Genomic DNA, 26202 nt, shown 5'->3' on the forward strand with positions numbered 1-26202 from the left:
TAAAATGTGGCCATGAACAAATAAATAGTATTTTCAGCTTTCAAAGTAAGATTACCAAGTGGGGTAGGTACCTATTATAATATGAAAGGCTTTACCTGTACATTCTAAACGAGAGTTTTATTTAATTTTCTGGATAATAATTTTTGATTTATCGTGTAAAATCGCTCGTACTTGGCCGATTTTTGTCGAAATCTTGGTTAGTGATGTGACGTAGAGTTTACAGACTTTCACTGAGAAAGCGAATAGTTGACCGAAAAGATTAACGCGTCTTGAATCTTGACATCGCTAATTCTTCTAATTTAATATGCTAGTCAGTTATTCCAATATTTTCTATCTGTCTGTCTATGTTTTATCGCCAAAAGTCCGTCTAACAATTTTTCTTGTCTTGTTGGGTTGAGAGGTGTCGCAAATCGAGCTGCTATAAGATTTATAAGTTTATTTTTATCTTCTGAATAATTCACAAGTCAAAATTTGAAGGTACAGTAACAACTTATACCTACTTATATAAAGCGTACCTATTTGGACCTTATTCAAACTTTGCCAGTTAGGAGGTTTACATCTGACATAATGAACAAAGTCAAAGTTTGCTTCATAGAAGCCTTAGGCATACATACTTTGACTTTGCTAGAGCTAAAACAAGGTAAAATGTGAGAGTCAGAATTATTTAATCTGTCTCGTTTTAACTGTTCAACAATTCTGAGCATAGTCAAATTAGGTATATGCTAAAAATCAACTAAAAATAGCGTTTCTGTTCATTCATAATGTTTGTTCACTGCAGTAATAGACTGCAGTAATAGTTTTAGACAGACTATAAAAGTTTACAACTTAGGTATTTATCAATCATCACCCTGTCAAACTTTGCAACTCCACTACATAATTGGACGGAATCCGGTCCACCTACCCCTAATACGAAAATCGGACATGTTCAAATCTATTTTATGACCTAAACAATATATGTACACACCTATCATTACATTATTTGCTTGATTACGAAACCTTCCACTTTTACGTAAGTACGCCTAAAAAGAAAAACGAAATTGGAAAGAACCCCGTAATCAATGGTGGCTTATTATCATCAATGTGTGACGTTGTTTTTTTGGGGACAGACTACTTTCGATTTAATGTACCGTTGAAAATCACATAGGTATACCCGGATACTCTCTATTCCTAAAGTGACCTGTCCATCAAAGCAGTGGGGAGCGGAGACGTGTACCTTCGATTAAAGAAAGTACTTATTATTTATATTATAAAACTAGCTGATGCCCGCAGCTTCGCCCGCGTGGATTGTTCAGATCCCCTGCAGCATCAGAATTGAGGAGTTGGAATCCAAATTTTTTATGAAACAATGTCGCGAAGTTCCTCTATCGATTAAAAAAGAAATGACGCAAATCGGTTCAGAAATCTCGGAGATTTCGGTGTACATAGGTAGAAAAACAGAACTCCCTTTTTGAAAGTCGGTTGAAAAAGTAGCCTATGTTACTCCCTGGTCAATTCTCTACTTGTCTGTGAAAACCCCGTCAAAATCGGTCCAGCCGTTCCGAAGATTAGCCTTTTCAAACAGACAGACAGACAGACAGACAGACAGACAGACAAAAATTTTAAAAACGTGTGATTCAGTGTTGGTATCGTTCAAATAACCATATGAGCTTAATATGAGGTAGTTATTTCGAAATTACAGACAGACACTCCAATTTTATTTATTAGTATAGATGAATTACACATTATAAAATGAATGAAATTCTATAAAACACAGCTGTTCAGTCTGGTCCAACAGAGCAAGGCAACTGTAAATTAAAAATTTATAACACCCCCGACAAGCGAAGGTTACAGTAACTTTCAAACGGTTGAACCGATTTTCTTGGATTATAGCTAAGAACACTCTCGATCAAACCACCTTTCAAACAAAAAAAAGAACTAAATTAAAATCGGTTCATTAGTTTAGGAGCTACGATGCCACAGACAGATACACAGATACACACGTCAAACTTATAACACCCCTCTTTTTTGGTCGGGAGTTAAAAACATCACAACACACAAAATCCTAAATCATGTCGGAGGAAAAAAATAGAGTACACCTACACAGACACACATTAACAAGTGTAAATTAAAAATTTATAGCACCCCCGACGATCCAAAGTATTTGAGTTTTCCAAAACATCATTTTCAAATAAATAATAATGTATTTAGGCAACGTCCATCTTGACAGCTTGACATTTGTCTATTGACATAATATTAAGAACCTAACGGTTATATAACCTTCTTTTCTACAAGAAAACTAGAAAAGAGCTGATAACTCTTAAACGGCTGAACCAATTTTTTTAGATTATAGCTAAGAACACTCTCGATCAAGCCACCTTTCAAACAAAAAAAACTAAATTAAAATCGGTTCATTCGTTTAGGCGCTACGATGCCACAGACAGATACACAGATACACAGATACACAGATACACAGATACACAGATACACAGATACACAGATACACAGACACACAGATACACAGATACACACGTCAAACTTATAACACCCCTCTTTTTGGGTCGGGGGTTAATAAAAAAAAACTGTTTATATTAAACGCACCGCCCAGCCAATCTTTTTTGGGATTAGGTCCCCATCTCAAAAGTTCTATAAGAAGCTTTGCTCCAAAAAACATGGTATAAGATTGACAAGTGTAAATTAAAAATTTATAACACCCCCGACAAGTGAAGGTTACAGTAACTAGAAAAGAGCTGATTAACTTTCAAACGGCTGAACCGATTTTCTTAGACTAAGCTCTCGATCAAGTCACCTTTCAAAAAAGAAGAAACTAAGTTAAATTCGGTCCATTAGTTTAGGAGCCACGATGCCACAGACAGATACACACGTCAAACTTATAACACCCCTCTTTTTGGGTCGGGGGGTTAATAAAACATACCTTATGATGGTGCGTGATTAAATGGTGATGGTGATGATACTTCGTGGTGTGATAGTTCTGGTGGTACCACGAGCACAGCTTGAATATATGGCTCAAGGCAGGGAAGAGGAAGAGCAGAATCTTCAGGAACATCTTCTTGGCTGTGGTCACCCCAAGTATGATTGGCAGAACGAATATTAATTTCAGTGCTATCAGTTTGACCACTAATATGATTGCGATCGCTGCCATTACCAACTTCTTTTTTATGTACTTCTCTGAAAACATAGTGAATTTTATGTTAATTTCAATCGTGACAATGGATGGATGCTACTACCGTCAGCGTGGAAGCCACTTTTTACCCGACGACGGCAAAGCCAAAAGGAAGGCTAATGATTTTAGCAGTCTATATATCTATGTAGGTTTGTATTTATGTGCGTTCCACCTAGCACCTAAACTACTGAGCCGATTTTGATGAATGAGATGTCAATCTCATTAGTGTCTTATTAGTGGGAAGTCCTGGGTTCGATTCTTGGCAGGGGTTTATAATTTTATAATTTCTCTGGTCTGGTCTGGTGGGAGGCATCGCCCGTGGCTAGTTACCACCTACCGGCAAAGTCGTGCGTGCCGCCAAGCGATTTAGCGTTCCGGTACGATATCGTGTAGAAAATAGAAACCATAGGAGTATGGGTTAAATGAAAACTGCCATAGCTCGCCCAGGTTAGCTCGCTTCCATCTTAGACTACATCAATACTTTCCACCAGGTAAGATTACAGTCAAGGGCTTACTGGAATTCAAAAAAAATGTTTTTATCTCTGGTAATCAAAAAATCGGACAACATCGTAAGCATCCCCAAGTTAGTCACTTAGTAATAAGATAGGTACTCACTAATTTTGTGAAAAAATATCCTCCCTTCTCCTACTTCATTTTCCTTTGGCTCCAAATCAATATGCACCAATGCACCGTTCTTTGTCAACGCTCTGGGAGACACCCTGAGGGTCGCACCATCGAACAGCATCTCTGGTAGCGTCAGTGTCATGTCATGCGTCATCAGAAACTTCATCCCCTTGCTGTAGAGAGCATCCGTGACTTCTTCGAAGGGTGTTTCTGGAAAGTGACGGATTTATACACTATTATTGTTAATAAGAAAGTTTAGAAAATATTATATGAATGCATACCATTCAAAAATCATGTTACAATGTTATTCTCATTGATATTTTCACCATAACATTATTGATATTATAAACACGCGATAGATACAATGAATATGGTGATGGCTGTCTAAACAATACCGGGAAACTGAATTTCTATATTGTTAATTTTACCTACTAAGTATAGATTTTCTATCACTAATAACTGTGGAAACAATGCGGAAGCGAATGGCGCCTATTACACCGCAATGAAATTGTTCCCACACGTTATTTTTTTTTTATTATTTTGAATGAAAAAGAAAGAAGGTGTTAGTGGTAGTTACTAAAAACTTTCAATCAATCAATCAGCCTGTTTGTGTCCACTGCTGGACATAGGCCTTCCCAAGAGCGCGCCACCACACACGATCGTCCGCCTTCCTCATCCACCCACTTCACGCTATTCTCTTACAGTCCAGCGGGTCGGAGGTCGTCCCACACTGCGCTTGCTGATACTCGGTCTCCACTCCAAAACACGTCTGCCCCAGCGGTCAGTTCTGCGGCAGACGTGACCTGCTCACTGCCACTTCAGCTGGCTAATTCGCTGAGCTATGTCGGTCGCTCTGGTTCTCCTACGGATTTCTTCTTTACGGATTTTGTCCCTCAGAGAGATCCCCAACATAGCCCGCTTCCATAGCTCGCTGAGCGACTTTGAAGTTGTGGACAAGGCCAACTGTCTTGCCTTGGAAAAATTTTGGTACTCTTTCTTAAATGTTCGTTTATAGGGTTCCGTATCTCGTGTCTGTCTGTCTGTCCGTCCGTCCATCCGCGACAGGTAGGTATAGGCCTTAAAGCCCAAGCAATATTCTAAAACAGATTTTTATTCATTTTTAATAATAGTTTTTGATTTATCGTGCAAAATGTCGGAAAAAAATCCCGAGTACGGAACCCCCGGTGTGCAGGTCTGATTCGCACTTGGCCGGTTTTTTTATATTTTTGTAATTTTTTGTTAAAGCGGCAATAGACATGTACCTGGACTCTGGGATAATTTTAATTTTGTACCTAATAGGTAGGTACCTATTACAAGTTCATGAGATAGGTACAGTACGCTGATAGAAACATGGACGGACAGACGGACGGACAGTGAAAGCTTAGTGATATCACTAAGCTTTATACCCTTTAACACCATACCCAAACCCGTTAACACCCTCCGGGTATGGAACCCTAACATCCAGAGAGTCGAAATAGGAGTCGACTAGTATGCGAAAGAATTTAGGAGACACGTTATTATCCCGACTAGCTAATGCCCGCGACTTCGTTCGCGTGGATGTAGTTTAAAAAGAAAAAATTCGTGGGAACTCTTTGATTTTCCGGGATAAAATGCCTATGTGCGAATCTAAGGTATAATCTATCTCCATTCCAAATTTCAGCCAAATCCGATCAGTAGCTTTTGCGTGAAGGAGTAACAAACATACACACACACACACACACACACACACACACACACACACACACACACACACACACACACACCCAAACTTCTACTAGGTATAATATTAGTGTGATTAGTGTGATAACACTCCTACCATTATGTGAGTCCATAACTCATAACCCTCAGCGATACGGTAAGGCTCAGAGAGCGAGAAAATATTGGGAAGCAGCGAATTTCTATAGATACTGTTGTTGAATGGATTTTCTATCGTTAATTGCACTGTTAATGGCGGAATTGTTGCGGAAGCATGTCTGTTACAGTAAGATTGATTGTTCTCACACTTTACTTTTTCTGCTGATAGTGCCTAGGTAGCTATTGACTGAATTAATGCCGCTCAATGAAAGAGAGATTTCCATTACGAATGTAGGACGTAGGTCTATTTACCACATTCCTTAACTGCATTAAAATGATAAATCGAATTCTACACACTACTACAGTCTAATGATGTCCGAGAGATCCCGTGGGAATTCATTGATTTTCCAGGATAAAAGTAGCCTACCTATGTCGTTTTTACTATTTTTTTATTGCCGTGTGGGGATTGAGGTAGAATACAAACACGGTATGTCTTACTCGAATTCCGTTTATTACTAACTAGCCGATGCCCGCGACTTCGCCCGCGTGGATTTGGGTTTTTTGAAATCCCGTGGGAACTCTTTGATTTACCGGGATAAAAAGTAGCCTATGTGCTAATCCAGGATATTATCTATCTCCATTCCAAATTTCAGCCAAATCAGTCTAGTAGTTTTTGCGTGAAGGAGTAACAAACATACACACACACACACACACTCACACATACACACATACTTTCGCCTTTATAATATTAGTGTAATACTTACAGGCTAACAATATATTCTTAAACTACTACACCTCACCTCGGGGGTGAGTGAAAGTGTAGGTACATAATGTTTTTTTTTTGACATAAGATTATAGTTACATAATATTATGATATATGTTTAGACTCCGGCCGCATTTTAGGCTATGATAATTTCTTCTTTCGAGCTTCCGGAACACATCTTGAGTTTGATTGGTTGATTCAAATAGGGACCAAATTATATTTGTATGGAGGACGCTGGAGAACGCGCTTCCGAAGCTAAATTGACAGGTCCAAATAACCAAAGGTCCAAAAGTGCCATTTTTGTTCATCGAATATTGTAACAAGTGTAAATTAAAAATTTATAACACCCCCGACGATCCAAAGTATTTGAGTTTTCCAAAACATCATTTTCAAATAAATAATTATGTATTTAGGCAACGTCCATCTAAGACAGCTTGACATTTGTCTATTGACATAATATTATGAACCTAACGGTTATCTAACCTTCTTTTATACAAGAAAACTAGAAAAGAGCTGATAACTCTTAAACGGCTGAACCGATTTTTTTAGATTATAGCTAAGAACACTCTCGATCAAGCCACCTTTCAAACAAAAAAAACTAAATTAAAATCGGTTCATTCGTTTAGGCGCTACGATGCCACAGACAGATACACAGATACACAGATACACAGATACACAGACACACAGATACACAGATACACACGTCAAACTTATAACACCCCTCTTTTTGGGTCGGGGGTTAAAAAAGGCAACCCTTTTTCACAATCCATACTAATATTATAAATGCGAAAGTGTGTCTGTCTGTCTGTCTGTCTGTCTGTCTGACTGTCTGTCTGCTACGTTTTCACGGCCCAACCGCTGAACCGATCTTGATGAAATTTGGTACAGACATGGGCTACATCCCGGGGAAGGACATAGACTTTTTATCCCGGAAAATCAAAGAGTTCCTGCGGGATTTAAAAAACCGAAATCCAGGCGGGCGAAGCCGCAGGCATCCTCTAGTATTCTATGAACAAAAAGATGGCACTTTAAGACTTTAAGATGAGTTTTAGTTTAGAGATTTGTGTGGAACTAAATTAGCACCAATGTGCGGCCAACCTTATAAACATAACTTGTTAGTATAGCAAAAACTACAGCGGACAAATCAGGGCTAGGTGTTCATCTAGCATAGTTTTAACAAACAGAACTAAGCTGCATTCTTGAAGGTTTATAGAGCATACCAAAACACTTGCGTAGGTACATACGTAGCATACGACAGTAATGTTTTTTAGGGTTCTGTACCTCAAAAGGAAAAACGGAACCCTTATAGGATCACTTTGTTGTCTGTCTGCCTGTCTATCTGTCTGTCTGTCCGTCCGTCCGTCCGTCCGTCCGTCGTGTCTGTCAAGAAACCTATACCAAATTTCATGATTCTAGGTTTACTTTCCGTAAACCTAGAATCATGAAATTTGGCAGGTAGGTAGATCTGTAGGTTTTATAGCACAAGTACTCAGACTTAGAGCCTCAATAGCTCAACCGGTAAAGGAGTGGACTGAAAACCGAAAGGTCAAAGGTTCAAACCGCGCCCGTTGCACTATTGTCGTACCTACCTACTCCTAGCACAAGCCTGACGCTTAGTTGGAGAGGAAAGGGGAATATTAGTCATTTAACATGGCTATTATTCTTTTCTCTCTCAGGGATAAAATCCGCAACGAGGAAATTCGCAGGAGAACAAAAGCGACCGACATAGCTCAAAGGATTAGCAAGCTGAAGTGGCAATGGGCAGGCCATGTCTGTCGCAGAACCGACGGCCGTTGGGGCAGACGTGTTCTGGAGTGGAGACCGCGACCGGCAAGCGCAGTGTGGGACGACCTCCAGCCCGCTGGACCGATGAAATGAAGAAGGTGGCGGGGAGCGGGTGGATGAGGAAGGCGGAGGACCGTGTTTGGTGGCGTGCTCTTGGAAAGGCCTATGTCCAGCAGTGGACGCTTACAGGCTGATGGATGGATGGATGGATGGAATATTCTTTTATTAAAAAAAAAAAAAGGTACGGGAAAAATCTGAAAAACGCGAACTTGTACTACACAGATGATGCCCGCGACTGCATACGGTGGATTTAGGTTTTTAAAAATTCCGTAGGAACTCTTTGATTTTCCGGCATAAAAAGTTGTCTATGTTATGTTGTTTAGTATTAGTATAGATTTCTAGAACATATAGGTACTACCTATAGGTATAGAGGATAGTTTCGGAAAACTGGTTTCGGCTATTAAACCCTATCAAGATTAAAATTTAGGAAAATATAATTAATCACTATAAAAATGTGGTGAAAGTAAGTAGGTATTAAGTAATATTGAATAAAAGCTCTTATTACCTTATGTATAAGACTTACAATTGAATAACTTTAATGGGAGAGATGCTGTTGCCGTAACGTAATGTCACGATTACAAAACTGTAACCAATTTGAAATCGTAATATAAAAGCAGAGAGATTATATTTCTTTACGCAACTTAAAATTCTATTAGGCATACACCATGAGTAAAATGCTTTTAATTTCTGTAGGTAGGTATAATTAAGTACCTCCTTACTTATCTTAAATTATTTTTAGAAAATATAAATCCATACTAATCCATACTTAATATTATAAATGCGAAAGTGTGTCTGTCTGTCTGTCTGCTACCTTTTCACGGCCCAACAGTTTCACCGATTCTGACGTTTGGTAAAGGGTTAGCTTATATCCCGGGGTCGGACATAGGCCGCTCTTTATCCCGGAAAATCAAGGAGTTCCCACGGGATTCCTAAAGACCCATCGTCTTGACCAATTTGTATGAAAGGTGCCAATGTAGCTTGCGTCCATGTAATTGACATAGGCAACTTTTATCCCGGAAAATCAAACAGTTCCCAGCTCTGCGGGCATCAGCTAGTATGTGAATGAACAAGGCAAAAAAAAAGTAACATCGACGTATTTCACAGATAAGACTTTACTGATAGACTGACAGAACGTCGGTCATTAGACTGTTTCATCACTTACCACCAGGTGAAATCACAATAATTAGTGGACTAACTAACTAAAGAAATGTAAAGAAATGGCGTAAATATTTGACTCTACAAAGTATAGAGATAATAATATAGATGTTTCGAAAACGTACCTACTGCCAACGAAACTACCTAACTTAGGCGTTGGTAATTTACCTACTAACATACAATAGGTGATAGCAATAACATACAGAGTTTAGCATAAGGAATACGAGGAAAGCGAGCGTAGATATTTGCATAAACAATGGCGCATTCCGTAATGTGTCACATCCGTGAAGTAAGGTAGAAATCCACGTCCGTTTTGAGGTCTTTACCGCAAATTCTTTGGACTTTGGATTTCAAAACTGTGTTGCAAATTCTACTGCTTACACGATTGCCCAAAAAAAGAAGTAATAATTATAGATATTAGTTTCTAGAATATGTCTGCAAAATTTCATGGACTTTGGTTGCTTAATATTCAAATGAAATTGGAACTACGATTGTATGAAGCGAGTGAAGGAGAGAGCCCTGTTAATAATGGTTGCGGGTTGCAAACTTTATCAATAACTGAGTATGTCGAGTTATATTAGAAAAATATTTTCCTGGTTTTCGAGGTCGATGTGATTCATGAGATTAGAACTACTTTTCCCTTAAAGTAGATCAGTCACCGGTTATACTTGAAGTCTCAATAGCTCAACAGTCAATACATGCACCTAGCATCAGCTTTACTTCATTTTTTTTCCTCTCTCGTCTGGCTTTACAAAGATTAGCCAATGTCAAGTTTGTAGTTATTCGTAACAAGTTAGTTAAACTATACAAGTATGGACCCGTCTGTGCCGGCGCTCGCCGACATACGCACGGCACCCCCTTAAAGCACTTTCCAGTCAGTTTTAACAAAAAAAAAAACTCTCCAAAAAAGCAGAGCACGCCCGCCAGCTAACACCAACACAGACGAAGTCGTCAGCTTTACTTGCAAAGGGAGATCTGTTCAGCGTCTTTGACTTTGCTCTGACTTTACTATTGATATACGAGTAGAATTATTAGAAGGTAGAGATGACAGATCACGAACAAAATGACATCGCTCAAATGGCCAGCTAGGGTTCCGTCCCTCAAAAGGAAAAACGGAAACCTTATAGGATCACTTTGTTGTCCGTCTGTCTGTCTGTCAAGAAAATCCATAGGGTACTTCCCGTTGAGCTAGAATCATGAAATCTGGCAGATAGATAGGTTTTAGGATAAATAAATAATACACCACACATGTTTGATGAAAAAAAAAATTTGAGTTTCAGTGCTAAGTATGGGAACCCCCAAAATTTATAGATTTTTTTCTATTTTTGTGTGAAAATCTTTATGCGGTTCACAGAATACATCTACTTACCAAGTTTCAACAGTATAGTTTATATAGTTTCGGAAAAAAGTGACGGACAGACAGACATGACGGATCCATAAGGGTTCCGTTTTTTGCCATTTGGCTACGGAACTTATAAAAAAAGAGATTCAAATTATTAACTTACCAGGCTCTTCATCGTCTCTAATTTCATTTTCTTCTTCAAACGTTCTCGCATGTTCCTCTTTATCCCTACTGCCAGTGAGGTAGATAATATTAGCTTCTTTACTATACTTCTTCATATCCACATTGTTTTTTTTGAATGAAACACCGCCCGCGACACTTATATCACCATTGAAATCTAAACTATCATCTAAATACGAATAGAAGTTCTTTTGCAAACAACTCACTGACGGTTTTAATGTGCACTTATTTAGAATGTTATCCCACAAATTGTTACCAGTCCTAAAAGTTCCGTTTTGGTACACATCACTGAAAAATCCTTTGCTCATAAACGCTTCTAGTATTTTTATTTTCTTGGGTATATTGCTTTTTATTCTATTCACTTCGTCCGTTTCATTGTGACTACATTGAGTGACTATAACATTAGTTATTAACACTAGAGTAAATATTTGAGCTATCATTGATTGAATTCTAAAGCTGTCTGCACCGTGGGCCCAAGCATTTCGATGTCTCCTTGCCATCGTCAAATCATTACTAAGACGAGCAAAAGTTTTGTCCCATCTAAATTACTTTTTACAAACTCAGTTCATTACTGTGCCTACTTGGGCATGCATCTGTGAATCCCATTTTCTACTGTGCCTTATTATTTTTTTTGTTGAAAATGCGTCAGTTATTTTGTCTTCCTTGTCGGACGAATCAAGTTTTGATGGCAAATTGTTGACGTATCATCTGAAAAGAGAAAACGTATACCATTATCATTACGTTCTTCCAAATTTTAATATCAAATTTATTCACTGAACAACATAACAAGCTTTTTCTGTGTATCTTTTTAAGTTAACTAACGTGTCATATTATGCTCCGTCTTTTTATGTCGACCCGTGATTAACAAAACTCTGTTTCTTAAGAGGGCTCTCTCCGTCACTCGTTTCATACAATCGTAGTTTCATTTTCATTTGAATATTAAGCAACCAAAGTCCATGAAATTTTGCAGACATATTCTAGAAAACTAATGTAATGTGTGTCTGTCGCAACAGAAGCTAGCACTGAAGTAACCTCTATTGATGGCTCTTGCGTACCGTGGTTTGGTTTGTGATAAATTGTTGACTGATAAACTTATATGGGAGGGTTTTTAGGGTTCCGTACTCCAAAAAGAAAAACGGAACCCTTATAAGATCACTTTGTTGTCTGTCTGTCTGTCCGTCCGTCCGTCGTGTCTGTCAAAAAAACCTATAGGGTACTTCCCGTTGACCTAGACTCATGAAATTTGGCAGGTAAGTAGGTCTTATCGCACAAGTTAAGGAATAAATCCAAAAACCGTAATTTGTGGTTACATCATTTAAAAAAAAAATTAAAATGTGTTTCAATTTTCAAAGTAAGATAACTATACCAAGTGGGGTATCATATGAAAGGGCTTTACATGTACATTCTAAAACAGATTTTTATTTATTTTTATGTACAATAGTTTTTTCATTCATTTCGTGCAAAATGTCTAAAAGAAAACCCGAGTACGGAACCCTCGTTGCACGAGTTCTACTCGCACTTGGCTGGTTCTATTAGCAGTAGTTTGGTTGGTTTAGTTCATATATGCTTAACGATAACAAGTTTGACTAGTATGACCGATCAACACACTTATGCTTCTGAAGTTGCTTCCTTTACTGGCTTTAGAGTCGGTCAATCACTCTTGCTCGTGTTTTGGTAGGTGTAAAAGTAAAACTACGCCACATATTGTATCTAATCATTAAATAATAGCTTCCGTTGTATTCGAGAAATATTTCTTACCTACAGTTTATCACTTTCACTTATCGAAAGTTGTGAATTTTGGGGACCATAAGGTACCTAGTTTTCTCTATCCATTTTTGTAGGGCCTTTCCTTTGTAGGTTGTCTTTTGACTTGGTTTTGAACTTTTGTACGGTTGGATTGCATCCCTATCGCTCGACAATAGTTATTTATGTTACAAGGGGCCAAAGTGATTTTAGGTTCCTCGAGGGCTTTATTTTGAATCCCGAGCGTAGCGAGGAATTCCCGAGAACAAAATATTTGACCCTAAGGTGACACACACTGTTTTTCATCACTACCTATAAAAAAAACATATACCTACTAAAGCACTAACGCAGATCAATCAGAAGAGCGAAAATTCAAACTCCCATAAAAGCAAAGTAGAATTTAGTTCTCGCTATCCCCTAAAGACAATTTTTGGTTTTCGAAGGCATGATGAAAAGTCTATTGGGTTGAAGGTAAGGGTACTAATAAAACAGCAAGACCCTTCTAGATTATCCACCTTCCATCTTAAACTACATTCATCACTTACCACCAAGTGCTAAGAGCGTCAACGAATAAATAAACACGTTTGCGTTTAAATGTTCTATTTTCACCGATAGTTTACTGTCGGAGGAGAAGATGTATTAGAATGTCCACATTCTAGCAAATTAATTAACGATCTCACTCGTTAGAAAAAACTAAATATATGTACTTAATTTATGTTCATTCTACTAACGGACGGTATCTACTTAAAGTACATTATTTTATACTAGATGACTCGCAACTTCGTCCATGCGGATTTAGGTTTTATGAAAATCCCGTGGGAACTCTGAAACTGTCAAATCTCGTAATTTTAGGTGCCATTCTTGAGCATAGTGTTTTGAGAGTATTTAGAGGTTTTAATTAATTCATTTTCCGTCCCTTCCTAAAAAACCGGCCAAATGCGAGTCAGACTCGTGCGCCGAGGGTTCCGTACTCGGGTATTTTTTCTGACATTTTGTACGATAAATCAAAAACTATTATGCATAAAAATAAATGAAAATCTGTTTTAGAATGTACTGGTAAAGCCCTTTCATATGATACCCCACTTGATATAGTTATCTTATTTTGAAAATTGAAAATACATTTGATCATGAACACATTTTAATTCTTTTTTATGATGTAACCATAAATTCACAATTTTCGGATTTTTCCCTTTACTTGAACTATAACACCTACCTACCTACCAAATTTCATGATTCTAGGTCAATTGGGAAGGACCCTATAGGTTTTCTTGACAGATACGACAGACAGACAGACAGATAGACAGGCAGACATACAGACAGACAGCAAAGTGATCCTATAAGGGTTCCGTTTGAGGTACGGAACTCAAAAAAATGCAAAATATACCTACTCTTTCAGCTTAGAGACGCCAATGTTGCGCCCATTGTAACGAGCGTACGTTACTTATACCGAAATTCGGTGTATGCTAAACGCTAATAGAATAAAATTATCAATTCGCTTTCATTTGCTGCCTCTCTATGCCGGAGTCGGCACGCGTAGGAAAGCGGAACGGATTTGGACGCTTCAGATTCCGGTGCAATTGATTTACACAGTTCTTGGCTAGTGGATTAGAGCGGAGTAGTGCAGCTGTTTGCGAAAAAAAAAAAGATTCCGACGAATTGAGAACCTCCTCCTTTTTTGGAAGTCGGTAAAAAAAAATCTGAAAACCGCGAATTTGTGGTCACATCATTTAAAAAAAAATTAAAATATGTTTCAATTTTCAAAGTAAGATAGTTCTATACCAAGTGAAGTATCATATGAAAGAGCTCTACCTGTACATCCTAAAACAGATTTTTATTTATTTTTATGCATAATAGTTTTTGAGTGATCGTGCAAAATGTCAGAAAAAATACCCGAGTACGGAACCCTCAGTGCGCGAGTCTGACTCGCACTTTGCCGGTTTTTTGAATCTTTAATAGCCTTTTCCCGGACTAGGCAACTAGGTATCGTTCTGTGTTTCTCTACTATTGTTTTGAATTGATCTCATTATTGCTGTGTATCGATTCTGTTATAATCACGTTACTTACCGTAACAATACGGTAAGTAATGTAATTATAGCCCCGCAAGCGCTAGTCTATAAATTTAAAAAAAAAGTAACTTATACAGGGTGTTTGGTAATTCTAATTTGTATAATGACGACACATACCCATGCTACTTTGATCTGATAAATACAATGCTGAAGTAAAATGACGAACTAAAATTATAAAAATTTCCATACAAATATTTTTTTTTATGACCGAGTTTTCATGGCCCTAATGTGCCCTAACTCACTGAGATCGTGGGCCATTTTTAGATAGGCCGAGGCCAACGATCTCAGTGAGTTAGGGCACATTAGGGCCATAAAAGCTTTGACATATTTTTTTTTTAAATGTATCGAAATTTATATACTTTTATTTCGTCATTATATTTCAGCATTGTGTTTATCAGAACAAAGTAGCATGGGTACGTGTCGTCATTATATACTAATTACCAAACACCCTGTATATAGATACCTAACTTATTCAAGTAAAAAAATAACTCACGTATTAAAAATTGCAATACAATTCGTGGGTTTTATAATTTTGGACATCGAGATGGCAATCGAAAAAAATAACATTACCAAAACATATAAAAAATAAACTTTCTCAATAAAGCAACCAATTTGTATTCAACTCAAAACATGGGAAAAGATGGGCGTAGGCGCAGGTCGTGCAATACATGAAAATGTCGTATAAGGCTGGCCACACATACGTAAGTGGTAATTTGGTTGTAACATCGACTATGAAAGGAGATCATTATTTTTGGGCCTTTTCTGAAAGTGCCGGCCAACGAAAAAAAATGGTACGGATCGTTAGAACTAGCCATTTGGAGTAATAGTTAATATGGCAGAAAAGTTGTAGGATTGTTCCGAACCAAGTTATACAAGGTCGAAGATTCGTCATTTTCATACATTTTATTGATTTCTAAAAGTGCTGGGAAACATAAAATAATGTTAGATATTGCTAGAACTAATGATTTGAAGCAATTGTCATTATGACGCCAAGGCTGTGGGGCCATTATATGTCGTGTTATACAAGTCATACAAAAAATGAATATACTTTATAATTAATTGTAACTGATTTTATGATTTTGTTACTGTTCTGATTGTTTCATACGAATTTGAATACACGTACAATAATTTTGACTCCCACGAAGTGCTGGATCAGCTGCAATGTGGATAAAATTCGTTTATGCATACCTAGATTGTATGCGGCCTTGTAATACTAGTTGATCTCATCCAGCCATCTCCCAAACTTCTGCCACTGGGAATTGGGATATCTCCGGCGAGCTCTGTGATGAATGCACCATTTGGTTATACGTACTGTTCACCATAGTAACTACGGGCTTGCTTCAGTCGATAGCTGCCCAAAGCAACCTGCGTCAATTCTTCTGGAACGTGAATTTAGGAAAGTCATTGAACGGAGGATGTCGGTTTCCATAGCCTGGAAATGAGATCTTCTTCTATTATAATTACATAATGTTTGTGATAACAAGTTCTGCTGAACTGTTTTGCTCATTGACCAGTTCATGGATTTTGGCAAGGAAATCACGTCTGTAGTACACGTTATTGTCTATCAGCATAACACACATGATGATAGCTGTTTAGGGATGTTACCGCGATCCTGAAATAATCGATCACGTTACTTAATGCCCGGTCACTCTGATCAATCCTGAGCAAACATTTGTTCATTTTAAAACAATTGTTCATTACTTCCACCATCCAGCGGCAAATGGTAACAAGCTTAGATTTATTGATTTGGTCAGTAATTAGCTGGATTTCATTTAAATGTTTTGTTTCTAGCATTTGTGTCACATAACTGCATGCCTCAAGAAAGAAAGGCTATCTATAAAGGGCATGTACAGACAGATACAGGCATGTACATATATCTTCAGAAAAGCACTATTTACTTTTTTCAGTGAAAATCATACCCTAACCACAAGTTCCGAAACCACTAAAAGCCTTTATATTTGTTGCGATGGAACAATAATCTACACGCTGCAGCAACTTCCAATGCCCAGATTTTAAATGATACCTTAAATGATATAGAAGATTTTTACTGGATTTTTATCTTAGTCCATGGTTTTAGAGATACCATAAACAATCTTGAGGTAATCTTTCTTTCTTGAGGTGTGCGGTTATGTGGCACAAATGCCAGTAACAAAACATCAGTATAAAACCCAGCTAACTACTGACCAAGCCAATAAATCTAGACTTTTTACCATTTGCTGCTGGATAATGTAAATGATTAGAGACCGCTTTGGAAGAGATTTTTGTTTACTCAGGGTTATTCAGGATTTGTAACCGGACATTAAGTAACATCATCGATTATTTCAGGGTTTTGTCAGCATTGCTGAACGGCTATCATGTTCTGATAGACAACAACGTGCATGCACGTGATTTTCTTGACGTAATCCATGAACGGTCAATGAGCAAAACAGTTCAGCAGAACTTGTTATCACAAACAATATGTAATTATGATAGAAGAAGAGCTCATTTCCAGGCTATGGAAGCCAACCTCCTCCGTTCAATGGCTTTCCTAGATTCACGTTCCAGAAGAATTGACGCAGGTTGCTTTGGGCAGCTATCGACTGAAGCAAGCCCGTAGTTACTATGGTGACCAGTACGTATAACCAAATGGTGCATTCATCACATTTGTGATGAAATTCAATTCACAATTCCCAGTGGCAGAAGTTTGGGAGATGGCTGGATGAGATCACCTAGTATTACAAGGCCGCATACAATCCAGGTATGTATAAACGAATTTTGTCCACATTGCAGCTGATCCAGCACTCACTTCATGGGAGTCAAAATTATTGTACGTGTATTCAAATTCGTATAAAACAATCAGAACAGTAACAAAATCATAAAATCAGTTACAATTAATTATACAAAGTATATTCATTTTTTGTATAACTTGTATAACACGACATATAATGGCCCCACAGCCTTCGCGTCATAGTGACAATTGCTTCAAATCATTAGTTCTAGCAATATCTAACATTATTTTATGTTTCCCAGCACTTTTAGAAATCAATAAAATGTATGAAAATGACGAATCTTCGACCTTGTATAACTTGGTTCGGAACAATCCTACAACTTTTCTGCCATATTAACTATTACTCCAAATGGCTAGTTCTAACGATCCGTACCATTTTTTTTCGTTGGCCGGCACTTTCAGAAAAGGCCCAAAAATGTATGGAGCTAGAATGATCTCCTTTCTTTCTCTATTAAGTTGAATGCCGTTTGCACATCATAAAACTACAAAGTCTATTTTCGCTTACAAGACATACATATTAATAATATTGTAAATGTGAAAGTGTGTCTGTCTGTGTGCTAGCTATTTTAGGCCAACGAAATTTGGCACAGATAGATATAGCTTGCATCCTGGGGAAAGACATAATATGCCACCTCGTCCCCGTGGATTTAGGTTTTTGAAAATCCTGTGGGAATTCTTTGATTGTCTGGGATAAAAAGTTACCTATATCCGTCTCCGGAATACAAGCTATCTGTGCCCGTCAAAAATAAGTTAAACGGATGTGCCGCGAAAACGAAGCAGACAGACAAACTTTCGCACTTATAATATTGGTATGGATTATGTCAACCTATTGTATCTGCATTTTATTTAATAAATCATTCACACTGAAAGACTTTTACTGAAGTTCTGATTTTCTCTTTCCTAAAACAATTTAATTTCAAAAAGGCAAACTATTCTTTCTGGATTCAGCACCTAATCGGCAAAAAAAGATTTTTCCCTTTTGAATAAAAACGTTATTGAAAGAAAAAAGCAGATGAAAACTCTCAGTGCACTCTTTGTGTGTGGCCAGCCTTACATACAAAACGGGCAACCAAAAATAAAAGGTCATAATTATGTCACGACTCGACGATGTGACAATGGAAAATGAGGTTTCCAGTAATGCACGTGCTTATCGCTTGTTGCACTAAAATGGAATACTCGTAAGTACCTGAGTATATTTACTGGAAAACGTTAACTTTGACGACTTCTCTGTGGTCTTATAAGTGGGAGGTCCCGGGTTCTATTCCTGGCAGTGGCAATTTGGAAATTTATATTTTCTAGTCTGGTCTGGTGCAGGTTTAGTTACCACCCTACCGCGCGGCAATGTCGTGACTCGTGCAGTCTAGTGATAGCATTCCGGTACGCCGTGCCGGAATACACCGTATATGCCGTGTAGAAACAGATTTTTAATTTTTTTAATAGAAACAGCGGGCAAACGAGCAGGTGGGTCACTTGATGTTAAGTGATTACCGCCGCCCATTAACATTTGCAGTACCAGAGGAACCACCAATGCATTGTCGACCTTTCAGGAATTTGTTGGTCCGCCCCTTGAATAATGGGAACACCGCAGAAGGAAGTTGATTCCACAGTTTGCATATGCGTGAAAAAAAAACCTGGCACAACACGCGATCGAAGTGCACCAGACACTCAGGTGATGAGCGTGATAGATATATAAAGCCTTTAGAGGAACTGCCATATCCTTTCAAAGTTAGCCCGCTTCCATCTTAGACTGCATGACTTGACTTACCATCTGGTGAGATCGCAGTCAAAGGGCTAACTTGTATCATTATTTAAAAAAAAAGAGTGATAGTTTTTTTTTTGCCGATTCGAAGGAGCGCCCCAACAAGTGAACCGGGAACTAAAATTGACACTGTGTCAGTCTTCGTGTTGATACTATGTTGACAGATGTCACATTACTATCATTTAGTTCCGAGTACGCTCAATGACGCTCACTGCTGCTATCAGCGCCAAAATGGTGATAATCAAGTTGCTTCAAAACCAGATCGGCAATCGCAAGTCCAGCGTACTAATGTTAGTAGCGGTCAGTCTTTTTGTCAAAATCTTGGTTAGTGATGTGACGTAGAGTTTACAGACTTTCACTGAGAAAGCGAATAGTTGACCGAAAAGATTAACGCGTCTTGAATCTTGACATCGCTAATTCTTCTAATTTAATATGCTAGTCAGTTATTCCAATATTTTCTATCTGTCTATGTTTTATCGCCAAAAGTCCGTCTAACAATTTGTCTTGTCTTTTTGGGTTGAGAGGTGTCGCAAATCGAGCTGCTATAAGATTTATACGTTTATTTTTAACTCCCGAATAATTCACAAGTCAAAAGTTGTAGGTACAGTAACTACTTATACCTACTTATATAAAGCGTACCTATTTCGACCTTATTCAAACTATTAATTATATTATCTGACATACATAATGAACAATGTCAAAGTTTGCTTCATAGAAGCCTTAGGCATACATACTTTGACTTTGCTAGAGCTAAAACAAGGCAAAATGTGAGAGTCAGAATTATTTCATCTGTCTCGTTTTATCTGTTCAACAATTCTGAGCAAAGTCAAATTATGTATATGCTAAAAATCAACTAAAAATAGCGTTTTTGTTCTTTCATAATGTTTCTTCACTGCAGTTATAGTATTGTTTTAGACAGACTATAAAAGTTTACAACTTAGGTATTTATCAATTATCACCCTGTCAAACTTTGCAACTCCAATAATAATTGAACGGAATCCGGTCCACCTACCCTACCTGTCTACGTTTAATTAAAGATCTCCGCGTATAGATCTAATACCTAAATACCTAATACGAATATCTGACATGCGCAAATCTATTTTATGATCTAAATAAACAATATGTGTAGGTACACACCTATCATTACATTATTTACTTGATTACGAAACCTTCCACTTTTACGTAAGTACGCCTAAAAAGAAAAACGAAATTGGAGAGAACCCCGTAATCAATGGTTGCTTATTATCATCAATGTGTGACGTTGTTTATTTGGGGACAGACTACTTTCGATTTAATGTACCGTTGAAAATCACATAGGCATACCCGGATACTCTCTATTCCTAAAGTGACCTGTCCATCAAAGCAGTGGGGAGCGGAGACGTGTACCTTCAATTAAATTTGAAAGACCCAAAGTAAGTATTATAAAATGAATTACGCATTATAAAATGAATGAAATTCTATACAAGTGTAAATTAAAAATTTATAACACCCCCGACGATCCAAAGTATTTGAGTTTTCCAAAACATCATTTTCAAATAAATAATTATGTATTTAGGCAACGTCCATCTTGACAGCTTGACATTTGTCTATTGACATAATATTATGAACCTAACGGTTATCTAACCTTCTTTTTTACAAGAAAACTAGAAAAGAGCTGATAACTCTTAAACGGCTGAACCAATTTTTTTAGATTATAGCTAAGAACACTCTCGATCAAGCCACCTTTCAAACAAAAAAAACTAAATTAAAATCGGTTCATTCGTTTAGGCGCTACGATGCCACAGACAGATACACAGATACACAGATACACAGATACACAGATACACAGATACACAGACACACAGATACACAGATACACACGTCAAACTTATAACACCCCTCTTTTTGGGTCGGGGGTAAAAATAATCAAGCCATGTCAGCTATCCAAAGTCCTAGATCATCATGTCGGAGGAAAAAAATAGAGCATAATTAAAAAAACTTAAAAAATGGCTTACTTTCATACAAACTTTCATCCCCTTTAATCCCCTTGGGAGTAGAATTTTCATTTTACCCTCATCGGTTTAGGGTGTGCGTTAACATATCAGTTAGTCAGTCAGCCAGTAACTCGCTTTCTATAGTATCTACGTATGATATAGCTAACGTTTTTCTTCAACGTACATTATTCTAAGGTAGGCTAATTATTCACGTAATTAAATATACATTATTTTTGGATTAAGTACAGTTAATATTTTAAAAATGAAAAGGGGATTATGAGTTCTTATCATTAATCAGTTATTTGATAACCTTTGGTAAGAACCTACAACTTTCTCTCGTTTAATCACCTTTGCTAATAAACGGATTAATGTCAATGATTAACATATTAAATTAATGATTATGTTATTAAAATTAGGTTAAACATAGATTTTTATGGTTGCTAAGGTTGAATGAAAATATCGTGAAGAAACCTGCTTGCCGAGAGTTCTCCATAAAGCAAACTGCTGTAGGACCAACTTAGGTTCCTTCAGTGGTGTTCTCACTAGATTTCAACATGGGGTTATTCAAGGATTAAAAAATTCCTGAAAGACCGGCAATGCATTGGTGGTTCCCCAGGTGTTGCAAATGTTCATGACTGCTAGTTTGCTCGCTATTAAAAAAAAACTCACACGTCTCGGATGTCCTTCGACAATAGTGTGGCATAGCAGCGGTGCTTAGTAATTTATTACTAGCTCATTCCCATGACTTCGTCCGCGTGGTCTACACAAATTTCAAACCCCTAATTTACACCCTTAGGAGTTTCATTTTGAAAAATCCTTTCTTACTAGATGTCTACGTCATAAATGAAATGGCTATCAGCGTACCGAATTTCAGCCCGATCCGTTGAGTAGTTTGAGTTGTGCTTGATAGATCAATCAGTCATACTCAGTACTCGGTAGGTATGCAACTGGGTGGGTGACTAACTTTATAAGTATAAAATTGACCTTACATTCGTTTGTTGCTAAATTAATAGGATTTCATTTAAAATAAGTTTTTGTGAATTTTAAGTAATTGAGAGTCACAAAAACTTGGTTTAAAGTTGAAATAGTTATTAAATATAGTTATTAATTGCAACGTCACGCCACTTTACTTTAGAACTTTATTCACTGTACCAGATGGTAATCGCTAATTATGTTTTTGTGAGAACAAAAGAAAAAAATAGGCAAGTAAGTACTTTCTAAACTTATGTGCTATTAGGAACACTCGTTTAGTTCAATTTACATTAATAGTACCTATGCCATTTCAATTCAATTTACTCTTAGGCGCGACGCTCACCTGCAGAGTTAAGTGGAGCGGCACAGAGTCCTTTTAGGGTTCAACCCCTATCTTCTTTATTTTAGTCTATTTTTACCTACTTTATTATTAAATTATTATGCTAACCCTATCTATTAACCACATTCCTTGTACTTATTAAGTAAAATTCTATCTTATCTTTTACACTGTCCGAAACTTCGGGAACCACGGAAGACCAGCGCTGTGCCTGCGTTCCCGACACGGGTGCAGCAAATGCTGAGTGGAGTCCATTTTGGTACCCCACACCACGCATCTTAACTCGAGCCATTATTATTATACTAGAGGACGGCCGCGACTTCGTCCGCGTGGATTTAGGTTTTTAAAGATCCCGTGGGAACTCTTTGATTTTCCGGGATAAAAAGTAGCCTATATCCGTCTCCGGGATATAAACTAACCCTGTACCCAATTTCGTCAGAATCGGTTTAACTGTTGGGCCGTGAAAAGGTAGCAGACAGACAGAAACACTTTCGCATTTATAATTTAGTATGGATTATCATTATTTTCTCTGTACTTCCCGTGGCACTAAATAAACACTTTTTCTGTTTTCTTTCTATAAAGACCAACTCGCACTTGACCGGCTTTTTTGTATTTACACTAATTTGTTGCCTCAGTGTACGGTCGGCCTTAGAATTCGAGTAGCAATTCCCACACCTAGCGCGTGCGCAATGATGTGAATGTGATCATTAAGTGCTAAACGACTTACGGCCTTTGACTGTACTTTGTTAGTGAAACATTAAACTAATTAAGAATAACGTTACTTATCACAGTTTCTGTTTATGATTATAGTAAGCTGCATACTTGGAGAGCAAATGAGCGAAAGTGATGTGGCGAAACCGTTGAATCATGTTTGAAATACTATACGATGTTATAACTTTACATGCTGCATTACATACTTTGCTACATTGCTGTAATCCATATTCTATAATATTATTGATTCACATAAATCAATAATTGTATGTATAGATCCTTGCGAACGGATCGATCGATTTGGCTGATTTTTTTGTTCGTTATTTCAGGGCAAGGTTTGTATGAAAGAAATATTTGGGGTGGGTCGCTAGTCACTACCCATATTATGAACGAGATGATTTAGGGTTTAAAAAAAATTCCTTGGGAACTCTTTGATTTTGCAAAGTTTCTCTCTATCGATTAAAAGAAATGCACTAATCGGTTCAGGAATTTCGGAGTAGGTACATAGGTAGAAAAACACTATTTCTTTTTTGAAAGTGGGTTAAAGGTTACTCCTTGGTTAATCCTCTACTTGTCTGTGAAAGTCTCAGCAAAATAGGTTCAGCCATTTCAAAGATTAGCCCGTTCAAACAGATCGATAGGATTTAAAAACCTGTGATTCAGGTACAGTTCACACGGACTACGGTACAGTTTAAATAACCATATGAGCTTAATATAGGTTAGATATTCTGAAAATACAGACAGACAGTTCAATTTTAGTTGTCAGTATATATAAAGTTAGATGCGAAAGATGTTTGTTTATTGCAACGGAGCAAGCAACGGATCGGCGTGATCTTTTGTGCGTGGATGTAAGGCCTTTTGATTGCAGAAAATCAAACATTTCCGTATGATATGATGCCCGTGGATTTAGTTTTTTATGAATATTATAAAGAAACAATATTAATGAAGTTTATGCTTATAAAATATTGGAAATAATCCAGTAAAAGTATAGTAAATATTCTCAAGGGAGAAAGTGACTCAGTAGATACCTTATAGACACGCACAGTTTCACAAAATACGAATATAATAATAATTAATATCGCATGTCTGTCATATCTACGTACCTACATAATATAATTGTTTATTATATCATGGCGAAGTGAATCCATTTTCTTTTTTTTGATTTATTTATGAGTTAAAGAAGAAGAATTACTTAATATATCTTTTAATTATTCTAAACCATTTGTTCAATTTTAAACTAAATGTTGATTTAGGGATTTTTTAAAATGTCGTGGGAACTCCATCGGGAAAAGGTAACAGACAGTCAAACAGACACTCTTTCGCTAGTCAGATAGACACTTTTTCACTTAAGTCACTTTTTCACATAAGTTTCAAATAAGTGTTAGTACCTAAGCTTAAATAAATAGTCTTTATTAGGTCTCAGGTTTAACAAGGAAAAACAAAATAAGAAAATAAGAATACATAGCCTTGTTGTTCTAAGTAGATACATCGCATAATATAAATGTGAACTAAATAGGTATTTGAAAAGAGCAACCGCCGAGTTTCTTGCTGATTCAAAAAGCCATGCTGATATCAAAGTCATTCCGATTTGCGAATCAATGCAATGCAGTAGTGGTAGATTCTCTTGACGATTCAAAAGCACTTGTAAAAGTTTATTTGTAAAGAAGTAAGTATATTTTTATTTCTCGTTTGCTATACGTGTGAAACAAAATCACGAGATACAGGCTCGCTGACAGACAAACTGACGGACGGACGGACGAACATACGGACGGATATCGGAGTCTTAGTAATAGATAATCCCCTTGACACTCATCGGGTACGGAACCCTAAAAACCAGAAATAACAGTAAAATAAACGCGTTTTCCCAGATGCGACTTTTACCTCTTTGCATATTATATTTTCTAGTTGGCATAATGACGTCATTAAATCTTCTTCAACTTTCATTTAACTATAGGTGCATACTTAAAGTAATTAATGTTATTATGAAAAATTACACCTAATTGTAAATGAGATTATATCATTTGAGATGGAAAATTTAAAAAATTTAAAACGATAATTTGAAACTTTGTTAATTTTTTTTAAACTTTACAAATTTTTTACTTAGTATCAACATATTAGCTATAATTATCTATAACTCGAAAATTGAAAACCCCCGACACAAAAACCTCTATAAGAAAACTAGAAAAGACCGATAACTTTCAAACGGCTGAACCGATTTTCTTCGATTATAGCTACGAACACTCTCGATCAAGCCATCCTTTCAAACAAAACAAACAAAATTAAAATCGGTTCATTCGTTTAGGAGCTACGATGCCACAAACAGATACACAGATACCTACACATGTAAAACTTATAACACCCCTCTTTTTGGGTAAACTTCACTTGTCGGGGGTGTTATAAATTTTTAATTTACACTTGTGTCAATATCTTGTATCGACTCTTATAGCTATTTACATAGATTCTTAACACCCTTAAGTCTTGTCCATTTGTCTGGGCGCTTATAATATTAGGATAGATTTTTATATAGCGTGGACAAACCTTTAGTTTCTATAAGCACATTGGCACTTGGCAGTAGATAATGATCATATTTAGCTTAAGTCCGGCCAAACAACTCGTTCACCATCAAATTACAGTTTGTTCAAGTGAAAGTGGTCTGGGTTCGAACCCGCACGGTTGTGAAGTGAAATTAAAAGCGTTTTTGCCGCCCAAAGCGATGAACTTCATCGTCAAATTATCGTCTTGGTGCTAGTGATTGTACCTTGGAATTTCGTGCGACTTTTGACTAACTGCCTGACTTTTAATTGTGCGTTGATAGATCAGTCAGTCAGTCATCTTTTCTACATAATAATATGTAAAAGGAAAAGCTGACTGATCAACACACAGCTCAAACTACTGGGCGGACCGGCATGTAGATAGCTAGGTATTATGATGCAGACAACCGCAAAGAAAGAATTTTTGAAAATGGAACCCCTAAGGAGGTAAAAAGCTGTGATAGCCTAGTGGTTAGAACG

The 26202-nt window shown here is 37.2% G+C and overlaps 1 protein-coding gene across 2 annotated transcripts in view; it reads right to left on the reverse strand.

The window, feature by feature from the left end:
* LOC123877548 overlaps positions 1–26202 on the reverse strand; it is a 47182-nt gene that overhangs the window by 9686 nt on the left and 11294 nt on the right. Inside the window, exons 2-4 of one of the 2 annotated variants that reach the window (XM_045924360.1) lie at positions 10847–11571; positions 3776–3994; positions 2912–3051 (exon numbers count right to left, since the gene is read on the reverse strand). In XM_045924360.1, the coding sequence (XP_045780316.1) occupies positions 2912–3051; positions 3776–3994; positions 10847–11363 (876 nt within the window). In that variant the 5' untranslated portion in view covers positions 11364–11571. Of the gene's footprint in view, positions 1–2911; positions 3166–3775; positions 3995–10846; positions 11572–26202 lie in introns of both variants that reach the window. The other variant, XM_045924359.1, reaches the window with a different exon arrangement.

Source organism: Maniola jurtina, chromosome 24 (genome assembly GCF_905333055.1).
Source record: "Maniola jurtina chromosome 24, ilManJurt1.1, whole genome shotgun sequence".
NCBI lineage: Eukaryota > Metazoa > Arthropoda > Insecta > Lepidoptera > Nymphalidae > Maniola > Maniola jurtina.